The sequence below is a fragment of the Callithrix jacchus genome, chromosome 8 (genome assembly GCF_049354715.1).
Source record: "Callithrix jacchus isolate 240 chromosome 8, calJac240_pri, whole genome shotgun sequence".
Classification (NCBI taxonomy): Eukaryota; Metazoa; Chordata; class Mammalia; order Primates; family Cebidae; genus Callithrix; species Callithrix jacchus.
Window position 1 is genome coordinate 84,895,421 of NC_133509.1, and position 13,120 is coordinate 84,908,540.

At 41.9% G+C, this 13,120-nt stretch overlaps 1 protein-coding gene across 1 annotated transcript in view; it reads right to left on the minus strand.

Annotated features, from left to right (window-relative positions):
- Positions 1-13,120, minus strand: part of CDKL1 (cyclin dependent kinase like 1) — a 72,753-nt gene that overhangs the window by 32,090 nt on the left and 27,543 nt on the right. The window contains exon 2 of the mRNA XM_009006017.5: positions 2,423-2,544. Coding sequence (XP_009004265.1) covers positions 2,423-2,544 — 122 coding nt within the window. The remainder of the gene's footprint in view (positions 1-2,422; positions 2,545-13,120) is intronic.

Here is a 13,120-nt window from a genome sequence, read left to right on the forward strand (position 1 = left end):
TTGCATTTAAAGTAGATTGGAGGCCAAGTGAGGTGGCTCACGTCTGTACCCAGCACTTTGGGAGGTCAAGTCGGGTGAGTCACTTGAGGTCTGGGGTTTGAAACCAGCCTGACCAACATGGTGAAACTCCATCTCTACTAAAAATATAAAAATTAGCCAGGTGTGGTGGCGCATGTTTGTAGTCCCAACTACTCAGGAGGCTGAGGCAGGGGAATCATTTGAACCCGGGAGGCGGAGGTTGCAGTGAACGGAGATTGCACCACTGCACTGCAGCCTGGACAACAGAGCAAGACTCTGTTTCAAAAAATAAAATAAAATAGATTGGAGAAGTAATGATTATTCAGTATGATCGAAAGTGACTTATTTTTAAAACAAGCAAACAAAAAATCCTCAACCTTCAAAATAAATAGATATAATCTGGTTAAGAATATATCTTATTTTTCAGACATGCACATTTAATAGTATTCCTTAAGTAAATCTTGTATTTGGCAAGCCATAGCATTTTACCATTTGGAAACAAGGTTGCTTGTAATTAACCACAATTTACAGGTTTGTAATCTTCAGGTTTTTCTGTTTTTTCTCACTCCCATATTAAAGCATTTTCTATTTCCTGGAACATATAACCTATTTCAGCCAGTGGAATTTTAAAAAATCTGCTTTCAAAACTGTAATCACCCTTTTTCTTCTGCTCAAACCGTATGCCAAATAAAGAGCTGACCTTCTTGGCTTTTGACTCCTACAAATCAGTGTTCCCAAGCCACTCAATATGATTAATCAAATATACCTCTTTGGTACCACACAGCCATGAGTAACTTATATTAATAAGTTTAATTGAAGTGTCACTTGCAAGCCGTCAAAAGATCAAATATCAACATATGAATGTTTTCTCCTTTGAAAACATAATTTCTCTGTATCGATGACTTTCTGAAGGGAGGTGTCTGTCCTCTTGGCTCTCTCCGGCTATGTAAATTAACATTCTGAAACATGAAAATTCTGTGCTATGGCCACTAACAAACCACAAGCCACAAGCCTGGAGGTCACAGCAGATCATATACAACCATCACCACGCGGCAGAGCAAACCCTTTTCAAAGACTTGAAAGAGGTGTTGGAGGAGCCTCAGCCTTCAACCACTGAAGTGTGAATGTGAGCCATTCACATTCCATGAGATGGGACATCATTCCACAGCTCTGATCTATAATCCACTCTTCATATCATCCCCAGCCAGTTGGGCTCCCAGGAACAGAGCCAAAAAAGGAAAGGATGGGATATTTTTCATCCCTGGTCAGTTTCTCTCAAGTCTCCTCCCCTTTCAACTCCAAGGCCACCTCCACCATGAAGCCTTCTTTGAATAATGTCTCCCAGGACCTGCTAATCATTCTACCCTCTTCCTCCAGCCACAGTAATTGACCCCAGGGATACTTGCATCAAGTGAGCTGAGCCAATCGGAGTTCTACTGGACTTAATGTGCATGTGCTACCTTTTTCTTCTAAAACAGTTACATAGGTTGATATAAGTCTGTGGCCTTTTTATTTTGTACTTTTCCCTTCTAAACTCCTTCCATCCCCTGCCACCCACATACCCTCCCAAATCCACCATATAAGGAAGCTTATTTGCAAGGCACAATGAAGAAGAATTAGGGCTGGGGGAGAGTGAGAGAAAGAAGAGCCACCCCCTGTGTTGCCCTGATTGAAAACACCCAGCTGAGGAGTGGTTGGGAGCTAGAATCCAGTCTGCTCACCCTGCAAGAGGCTGCCCTCAACTGCAGGAAGGGACCCTCTCCTCCTTTTTTTTCTTTTTTTCAGACAAAGGCTCTGTCTGCTCATCAAGCCTTCCAGTGCACACAAAGATGTTGCATATGCTAGAGAGGGATGCATCGTAAGATCAGCTGAGCCCCCGAGTCACACCCACCCTTGCCAGTTACAGCTGCAACACATTTTTTTTCACCTACGCTTGCTTCAGTTGGGTTTTTGTCACTTGAAAGCAAAGAAATCCTGAGTAATACAGCAGATGAGACACCCAGATTGCTTCCGATGAAATACCGTGTTTGTTTTAGTCTCAAATTACCTAGTAGCCATTGCCTTTGGGCTCTTCCTTTCAATCTCCAAGCGCTTCTACCTCCCTAGTCAGGCAAGGACTAACTAATATCATTCCTTTTCTTAGAGACTGAAATCTCTTCTATGCAGAAGTGACGTACCAAAGAAATCAAGTTCACTCTAATGATGCTTCTGCTGGTTTCTTCATTAAAATGACTATGATCTCTTTTGTAACATTTTTGGTAATTTTTCTGCCGTCCACCTCAGTAGCAGAGTATGTTGTACAAACACTGGCTGTTCTTACCTAGTCTTAAAAAGAGTCATTGCTCTTTTTTGCTCACAAATCCCAGTGTGTTTTAGTTTTGTTTGTAAGGAATGGCTCACTCACCCTCTTTGGTATCTGTCCAACTCATGGAGAACTGTGTGGTCACAATATTCAAACACGAGGTGAAGCCTCCGTTTCCTCCTGAAGACTTCCAGGAGGTTGACAAGGTTGGGATGCTTGAGTTGCTGAAAACACAAAAAAGCAAAGTACTAAATTTGACTTTCTCTAATCTTGATCCAACAAAAAGTAAGCTGTTTGTCCTTTAAGAGTTTCATTCCGGATTGAAGGAGGCTGTAAACAGTATCATCTCACCACCTTTTTTTTTTTTTTGAGACAGAGTTTTGCTCTGTCGCCCAGGCTGGAGTGCAGTGGCACAATCTAGGCTCATTGCAACCTTCGCCTGCCAGGTTCAAGCAATACTCCTGCCTCAGCTTCTTGAGTAAGTTTTTGTATTTTTTTTTTTTTAAGTAGAGACAGGTTTCCACCACGTTGGCCGGGCTGATCTCAAACTCCTGACCTCAGACGATCTGCAAGCCTCAGCCTCCCGAAGTGCTGAGATTACAGGTGTGAGTCATTGTGCCTGCCCATCTCACCACTCTTGACAAGCTATTTGTCAGTAGCTTGTAAGTGAAAGATGATTATAACCCAGGTAGTTGGTGAGGGCAAAGAGAGGTATAAGAAGGCTGGAAAACAGATAAAGAATGAAGAGGGAGAGGAGATGTTAATACAAACTCAGCTTTCAAGGTTCAGATCAAATGCCCCTTCCTAGGGTCTCCATTGATCTCCTCAAACTGGTTCAATGTCTTGTATGTCTAAAAGCCCCCCTGAAGTATGACTCTTTCAGAATTACTAATAAATAATATGTAGTCCTCACTTAGTAATTATTGTTCAGTTAATTGCTTAATATCCTCTGGTATCAATAGATATGATAAATTCAATAGAATATGTGAACGATGGCATCAGGGTCTATGTTCTTTTGTTTATCAAAATGGTGTTTTTTGTACTTCTAGCACCAGGCCCGGTATGTAACAGGCATTCCATTACTATTTATTCTCCAATTTGATGTGCCTGAAAATGTGTGTCTAGGAAAAAAAAAAAAAAAGCCCAGGAACGAATGCTAGCTTTGGCAGAGACGACTCTTAAACCTAGCTTCTTGGCCCTTTCTGGACATAATCCTAACAGAAACATTACAACTAGACACTGATCTCTTTTTTTCAGCAAAAGAAAATAAGAGACTTACACTAAGAAAAAAAAAGTCACAGGAGAACACATCAATCATGGAGTCCCTTCTGCAGTGCCCATTCTTGTTCCACTGATCTGTCAGATCACGACTAGAGTCCATTTTACCTACTGTTACACGATTTAACAGTTGGCACATTGCTCCTCTTTTCTGAATATTTTTTGATAGTGCCACCAGATAATTTTCCAAAAGAATTTTACAATCAAGTGTTTTTGTTTTTTTTTTTTGAGATGTGTTTCACCCTTGTTGTCCAGGCTGGAGTGCAATGGCACAATCTCAGCTCATTGCAACCTCTGTCTCCCTGGTTCAAGCAATTCTCCTGCCTCACCCTCCCCAGTAGCTGGGATTACAGGCATGCGCCACCACGTCTGGCTAATTTTTTGTATTTTTAGTAGAGACAGGGTTTCACCATGTTGACTAGGCTGGTTTCGAACTCCTGACCTCAGGTGATCCACCCGCCTTGGCCTCCAAAAGTTCTGAGATTACAGGCATGAGCTACTGCACCTGGCCAAGGGTTGCTTTATCACATTAACTTCCCTCTGATTTTTAGAATTGTGGTAAAATGCATATAACACAGAATGTATCACCCTAATCATTTTAAGTGTACAGCTCCGTGGTATTAAGCTCATGGGTACTAAGTGGTATGAAGTAAATTCCTATTGTCGTGCAGCCACCACCACCACCTATCTCCAGAACTCTTTTCACTTGCAAAACTGAAATTCTACCCATTTACACAGTAACTCCCCATTCCTTCCTCCCAGTTCCTACCAACCACCATTCCACTTTTTTTTTTTTTTTTTGGTGGGGGGAGGAAGGCAGGAAGGGAGGGAAGGAGGACGTTAGGGAGGAAGGAAGGGATGAAGGAAGGAAGGAAGGAAGGGAGGAAGCGGGGAGGGAGGGAAGAAGGACGGTAGGGAGGAAGGAAGGGATGAAGGAAGGAAGGAAGGAAGGAAGGGAGGAAGCGGGGAGGGAGGGAGGGAGGGAGGGAAGGGAAGGAAGGAAATCAAGCAGTGAGAGAGACATTGCCGACCTGGATCTAGAGGTTTACAAGTTGATTTCTTTTTTTTTGAGAGAAGGAAAGAAAAAAAAAATAAGTAAAGGAGAGGAAGAAAGAGGAAGAGAAAGAGGGAGAGTAAATGGAAATATTGCTTTATTTTGAAAAAAATTGAGTATTAATAATGGCCAATCAATGTTTCATTTAAACTTATGGGTAGATGTGATGTGGTATTGACAAGAATGTATATTTTGTGTATTTGAAGTGGAGAGCTCTATGAATATTTATTAAGTTTACTTGTTCCGGATCTGAGTTCGAGTCCTTGATATCCTTATTAATTTTCTGTCTCATTGAATCTAAGTCTCGTATCTGGGTGTTAGGATCGTTAGCTCTTGTTGTTGCATTGATCCTTTTACCACTATATCTTTGTTGCTTTAAAATCTATTTTCTCCGATACGAGAATTGCAACTCCTGCTTTTTATTTATTTATTATTTATTTTTGCTCTCCATTTGGTTGGTAAATCTTTCTCCATCCCTTTGTTTTGAGTCTTTGTGTATCCTTGCATGTGAAACAGGTCTGGATGTAACATGCCACTGTGTTTTGGCTGTGTCTTTTGATTGGGGGATTTAGTCAATTTAAATTTAGGGTTACTGCCATTTGATGTTGACTGGCTGTTTTACCCATTCGTTGGTGTAAATTCTTCTTTATGTTGGTGCTCTTTACTTTTTGGTGTATTTTTAGAAAGTCTAATACTGGTTGTTTCTTTCTGTGTGTAATGCTTCTTTCAGAAGCTCTTGTAAAGCAGGCCTGGTGGTAATAAAATCTCTGAGTACTTGCTTGTTCATAAAAGATTTTATTTTTCCTTCAGTTGTGAAGCTTAGTTGGGCTGGATATGAAATTCTGGGCTGAAGGTTCTGTTCTTTGAGGATGTTGAATATTGGCCCCCACTCTCTTCTGGCTTGTAGAGTTTCTGCTGAGAGATCTGCTGTAAGTCTGATAGGCTTGCCTTTGTGGGTAACATGACCTTTCTCTCTGGCTGCCCTTAGTATTTTCTCCTTCGTTTCAACCCTGGTGAATCTAACGATTATGTGCCTTGGGGTTGCTCTTCTTGAGGAATATCTTTGTGGTGTTCTCTGTATTACCTGGGGTTGAATTTTGACCTGCTTTGCTAGTTTAGGAAAATTTTCCTGAATAATGTCCTGAAGGGTATTTTCCAGCTTGGATTCATTCTCTCCGTGGCATTCAGGTACACCTATCAAATGTAGATTTGGTCTTTTCACATAGTCCCACATTTCTTGGAGACTTTGCTCATTCCTTTTTATCCTTTTTTCTCTAATCTTTTCTTCACGTTTTATTTCATTAAGTTGGACTTTGACCTCTGATATCCCTTCTTCTGCTTGAACAATTTGAGTGTTTAAACCTGTGCATACTTCTCGGAGTTCCTGTATTGTATTCTTCAGTTCCATTAATTCACTCATACTCCGCTCTAAGTTGTCTATTCTCTTTTTTTTTTTCTTGTCTTTTTTTTTTTTTTTTTTTTTTTATTTTGTGAGTAGTGAGAAAGACAAGAGTAAGTGCACTGATTCAGTTTTTTTTTTTTTTTTGAGGGAAAAAGAGAAAAAGAAGAGGAAAAAAAGAAAAAGAGGGAAAAAGGAATATTACTTCATTCCTAAAATGGGTTTCAATAATGGCCGATCAATATTTTGAGTGTTTAAAGTGGTTAATGCATATTTTATGTGTTTAAAATGGAGACCTCTGTTGTGTTTATTTGTTCTGGTTCTGAGTTCAAGTCCTGGATATCTTATCAATTTGTTGTCTCGTTGAATCTAAATCTCATTATGTGTCTTATGTATCTGGGTGTTAAGATCTCTTATTGTTGTATGAATCCTTTTACCCTTGCATCCTTGTAGCTTTGAAATCTATTTTATTAAGTGTGAGAATTGCAACTCCTGCTTTTTATTTATTTATTTTTGCTCTCCATTTGGTTGGTGAGCTTTTTTCCATCCCCTTGTTTTGAGTCTTTGTATATCTTTAGATATATCGTTAGATTTTGTGGATAATGTATATTTTGTGTGTTTAAAATGGAGAGCCCTATTGAGTTTATTTGTTCTGGATCTTAGTTCCAGTCCCGGATATTGTTATCAATTTTCTGTCTTGTTGAATCTAAATCTCATTATGGGTCTTATGTATCTGGGTGTTAAGATCTCTTATTATTACATTAATCCTTTTATCCTTGTATCCTTGTAGCTTTGAAATCTATTTTGTCAAATGTGAAAATTGCAACTCCTGCTTATTTATTTATTTTTACTCTCCATTTGGTTGGTAGGTTTTTTTTTTCCAACCCTTTATTTTGAGTCTATGTATATCTTTGGATATACCGTTAGATTTTGTCTGTATCTTTTGATTGGGAGATTTGGTCAATTTAAATTTAGGGTTGCTGCCGTTTGATATTAATTGGCTATTTTGTCCTTTCATTGATAAAAATTCTTCTTTATGTTAATGCTCTTTACTTTTTGGTGTATTTTTAGAAAGGGTCATATTGGTTGTTCCTTTCTGTGTATAGTGCTTCTTTTAGAAGTTCTTGTAAAGCAGGCCTGGTGGTAATAAAATCTCTGAGTACTTGCTTGTTCCTAAAAAATTTTATTTTTCCTTCAAATGTAAAGCTTAAATTGGCAGGATATGAAATTCTGGGCTGAAAGTTCTGTTCTTTAAGTATATTGAATATTGGCCCCCACTCTCTTATAGCTTGTAGGGTTTCCGTTGAGAGATCTGCTGTAAGCCTAATAGGCTTACCTTTATGGGTAACTTGATCTTTCTCTCTGGCTGCCCTTAATATTTTCTCCTTCGTTTCGATCTTGGTGAATCTAACGATTATGTGCCTTGGGGTTGGTCTTCTTGAGGAATATCTTTGTGGTGTTCTCTGTATTGCCTGGGGTTGAATAGTGTCCTGCTTTGCTAAATTAGGAAAATTTTCCTGGATAATGTCCTGGAGAGTATTTTCTAGCTTGAATTCATTCTCTCCATCACATTCAGGTACACCAATCAAGCGTATATTAGGTCTTTTCACATAGTCCCATATTGCTTGGAGACTTTGCTCATTCCTTTTTATCCTTTTTTCTCTATTCTTGTCTTGTTGTGTTGTTTCATTAAGTTGATCTTCGATCTCTGATACCCTTTCTTCTGCTTGATCCATTCGGCTGTTTAAGCTTGTACATGTTTCACTAAGTTCTCGTGTTGTATTTTTCAACTCCATAAGTTCATTTGTATTCCTCTCTATATTGTCTATTCTTTTCAACATTTCATCTAACCTTTTTTCCAAGTTCTTAGTTTCTTTACATTGGGTTAGAACAAGTTCCTTTAACTCCCAGAAGTTTCTTATCATCCACCTTTTAAAGCCTACTTCAGATAATGGAACACAGTCCTTTTCCATCAGGGCTTGTTAGGTTGCTGATGAGTCCTTTTCCATCAGGGCTTGTTCTGTTGCTGATGGGTTCTGATTTTGAGTATACTCGGCCTTCTTAGGCTGTTTTTTTCCCTTCATTGTAGATGAACCGCCTTTCTAATTAGTTTTCTGAGTCGACGTCCGACTTATTGATTCCCAGTGTTGGGATCCGAGCAACCCACTGTGGCAGCCTAAATAGCAGCGATAAGACTGATGGTGCTCTTCTGCCCGGGAATCTCTGGTCTGGCTTCCTTCTTGAGTCCGCAACAAGCGGCTCTGACTTCCCGGAGCTCCAAACCCCGGTCAGTAGGGGAAGCAGTCCCGTTGGCTCTGCATGAAGAGCTGCTGCGCCGAGACGCCGGCAAAACCGCTGCGGCGGCCACAAGAGTCACGTTGGCGACCCGTGGGGCTCCTCCACTGGGAATCGGCTGATCGGTGAGTGATGAAAATTCGTCTAAAAGTGTGGCGTCGTCTCGTTCTCTGGGCTTTCACTGGGAGCTACAATCCTGAGCTGTTAGTGGTCGGCCATCTTGGATCGATCACCTCTAAGTTGTCTATTCTCAATAGGATTTCATCAAACCTTTTTTCAAAGTTCCTAGTTTCTTTACGTTGGGCTACAACATGGTCTTTTAACTCACCGAAGTTTCTTATTATCCATTCCTTGAAGAGTGATTCTGTCATTGGGATGCGCTCGTTCTCCATCAAGCCTTGTTCCATTGTTGATATGGAACTGTGATCATCTTTAGAGGGAGAGGCGTTCTGACTTTGAGTATTCTCAGCTTTTTTAAGCTGGTTTCTTCCCGTCATTGTAAATTTATCCTCCTGTCGTCTTTGAAATTACCAACTTTCAGATTAGGTCTCTTGAGTGGACGTCCAGGTTGTTAGTTCCCAGGGCCAGAGCAGCGGCGCTAAAACTGATGGTGCTTTTCTGCCCGGGATTCTCCTGTCTGGCTTCCTTCTTGTGTCGGTTGTAGGCGACTCTGCCTTCCTGGGGCTCCAAACCTCGGTCAGAAGGGGAACCGTCCCTGTTTACTCTGCGCCGAGTGCTGCCGCGCCGAGGTGCCCTCACAGCCGCTGCGCCGGGCTCTGGTGTCCTGCTGGGGGCCCGTGTGGGTCCTCCGAACCTGTTTACTTTGCTCCGAGAGCTGCCGCGCCAAGGTGCCGGCGGAACCGCTGCACCGGCCACGAGAGTCGCGCTGTCCACCCGTGTGTTTCCTCCACTGGGGGATCTCCTGCTCCGTGAGCGACTAGAATTTGTCTGAAAGTGTGGAGTCCTCTAGTTCTCCGCGCCTTCCCTGAGAGCTGCAATCCCGGGATGTTAGCGATCGGCCATCTTGGATCGTTCTCCACATTTTTTTTTTTTTTTTTTTTTGAGATGGCGTTTCACTCTGTCGCCCAGGCTGCAGTGCACTGGGGAGATCTCAGCTCACTGCAACCTTCGTCTCCCGGGTTCAAGCAATTCTCTGGCTTCAGCTTCCCAAATAGCTGGGACTACAGGTACATGCCGCCACACCCAGCAAATTTTTGTACTTTGAGTAGAGATGGGGTTTTGCCTTGTTGGCCAGACTGGTCTTGAACACCTGCCTCGGCCTTTGAAAGTGCTGGGATTATAGGTTTGAGCCACCACACCCAGCCTCCATTTTCTCTGATTTTGAGTAGGTACCTCCTACAGGTGGAATAATAGAGAGAGACAGAGAGTGAGTGTGTGTATGTGTGTGTGTGACACTGGCTTATTTCACTTTGTCCTCAAGGGTCACCCAGGTGGTAGCAAGGTTGAGCATGAGTAACACCCCATCGTATGAATATACCACATTTTGTTTCTCCATGCCTCTTTTGATCTGTGGATATGGCTTGCTTCCACCTTTTAGCTATTGTGAATAATGCTGCCATGAGCATGAATGTACAAATATGTTTTCGAGACTCTACTTTCAATTCGTTTGGTTGCAGGAGTGAGCCAGGCATCTGTTTAGTTTTGTTTTGTTTTACTTACATTCCCCAGGTGATTCAATGTGTATCCAGAGTTATTAATCTCAGGTAAGGAGGTATTCCATAAGTGATAAGAAGCAGAAGGAGGAAAATGGAAATTCTTCAACTGCGTGCTGTAGCGCATGTGCATGGGCAGTGACAATAAAAGCACCCAGCATGGGAGATACTAAAGACAGTCCTTTTTTCTTTTCTCATTTTCTCTGTAAACCCTCTCTGTATTTTCAAGATGTGAAATTCCTGCTCCAGATGAACAAGTATGAAACATCAAGGTATTTCTAAAGCCCATGTCTTAGTCCGTTTGTGCTACTATAACAAAATACCTAAGACTGGGTAATTTATCAAGAACAGAACTTTTTTCTTACAGTTTTGCATGCTGGGAAATCCAAGATCAAGGTGCTGGCATTGCTGTCTGCTGAGGGTTGTTCTCTGCTTCCAAAATGGCACCTTGTTGCTGTGTCCTCACATGACAAAAGGCAGAAGGGCAAGAGAGCACCCGCCTCAACCTTGAGCTCTTTATAAGGGTGCTAATGCCTGGCCGGGCATGGTGGCTCAGGCCTGTAGTCCCAGTACTTTGGGAGGCAGAAGTGGGTGGATCATGAGGTCAAGATATCAAGAGCATCCTGGCTAACATGGTGAAACCCATCTCTACTAAAAATACAAAAATTAGCTGGGTGTGGTGGTGCATGCATATAGTCCCAGCTACTCAGGAGGCTGAGGAAGGAGAATCACTTGAACCCGGGAGGTGGAGGTTGCAGTGAGCTGAGATTGCTCCACTGCATTCCGGCCTGGCAACAGAGTGAAAATCCATCTCAAAAAAAAAAAAAAGTGTGCTAAATCTCATTCATGAGGGCTCTGCCTCCCAATGGCCACACCTCTTAATACTGTTGCATTGGGGGTGAATTTCAACATGAATTTTGGAGGGGGCACAACCACCATTCAAACCAAGCAGCTTATTAATCACCTTTGGATCTCAGAACTGAGGACACTCCAAGCTATAAAATGCCACATTTGTTGTCATACCTGAAAACCCTTCGCCTGAACTAACATTCTCCAAACATACTGGGATATAACTGACTACTGTCTTAAAACTTGAATTGCACTAAGACATCCGAAACAGAGAGCCAACAACCATGTTAAAAGGGACGAAATACTAACTTTATGACAGAATTAGCAGAGAGCAGAGGCTTTCTTTCAGACTGAAAAATAATCATCCTTCGGCTTTACTTTCATTTTCACACTATTTGCTCCCTTGACAGGATGTGACACTGAGGCCAAGACTTTGAATCTTAGAATCTTTCCATTTTCCACATTCCATATTTAGTCCTCACATCCCCAGCCAGCTCTTTTAACAAAAATAGAAATGCATCAATTCTACCCAAATAAATCCCTTGACCTTCTATGGATGCCAAGGCTGGTGCCACCCACTTGCCTCATCCAAGTCTGCAGTGATCACGACAGGACACTGCTGCCCCAGGACAGGCCCCAAAGGCCTTCTCCATTTGGCCTCTGCTTACCTCCCAGCCTCACTGCTTATCGCTTCCTTCTGGACCCACTGAATTTCTCTCACTTCCTAGAAGGCTCCAACTCCTTCTGATTTCAGGATGTGTACAGTTTCCTGTCCGCAAAGCACCCCCCCACACCTCCAGATGTTACTTTCTCTGTTCAGCTTCCTCTGCCCCGCCTTGACACAGCTGGTATGCACTGCAAGCGCTATGACCTTGGCACCCACTCAAGGAGTAGCACTGTGCCAGTAAAGGACACTGTCACAGCCATATGCATTTTTCTGAATGGGACCAGTAAGTATTGTATTGCACCCATCTTGCTATGTTACTATACACCTTTTGAAAACCGCAGTTCTTAGCCGGGTGCAGTGGCTCATGCCTGTAATCCCAGCACTTTGGGAGGCCAAGGCGGGCAGATGCCTGGCTTTAGTAGAGACAGATGAAACCCTGCCTCTACTAAAAGTACAAAAATTAGCTAGGTGTGGAGGCACACCCCTGTAATCCTATCTACTTGGGAGTCTGAGGCATGAGAATCACTTGAAGCCTGGAGGTAGAGGTTGTAGTGAGCCCAGATTGTGACCCTGCACTCCAGCCTGGGCAACGGAACAAAATTCTGTCTCAAAATAATAATAATAATAATAATAATAATAATAAATCTGTCTAATGCTTTCCAATTTTTCACTATTATAAGTAAGGTTTTGACAAACAACTTATTAGCTGGTTGCCTCACTTGGACCAAGTTAGTTAGTTCTCTAGGCCTCGGTTTTCCATCTGTAAGAGTAAGAAGTGCAAGGACTGTAGTGCCAATTATACACAGGTATATATAACAGTGTCATGTAAATAATAACCTCTCTATAAAGTGCTATATAGCAATAATTGCTATATTTACCTCTGGGTTAAATCTATATTTAGAACAATTTTTCTCTATCCATTTTATGCAACAATTATCTATTTATACATACATATATATATATATATATGTGTGTTGGTTTTTTTTTTGAGATGTAGTTTCTTTCACTCATTACCCAGGAGTGCAATGGTGTAATCTCAGCTCACCACAACCTCCGCCTCCTGGGTTCAAGTGATTCTCCTATCTCAGCCTCCCAAGTACCTGGGATTACAGGCATGTGCCACCACGCCGGGCTAATTTTGTATTTTTAGCAGAGATGCGATTTCTCCATGTTGGTCAGGCTGGTCTCAAACTCCCAACCTCAGGTGATCTGCCCTCCTTGGCCTCCCAAAGTGCTGGGATTACAGGTGTGAGCCACCATGCCCGGCCAATTTATATATCTTAAGGTGCATATGGCACAGTGTTAGCCCTAAGTATATAAAGACAAATAGAGCAAGCACTGTCCCTACCTGCACGGGGCTTAGAACCTAGGAAAGGAGACAGATGTTGGAGAAGTAATTACAGACATGATAAATGTTATAAAAATTGAGGTAAAGAGTACCTGGTTTGAGGGTGAGGTGAGGTCCAGGGAAAATCTCTTTGAGGAAGTAGCCTCATTGAGTTAATGAGTCATTAACTGAGAATGACCTGAAGTAACATCACTGAGTTAATGAGTCATTAAATGAGAATGACCTGGAGTTAACGGG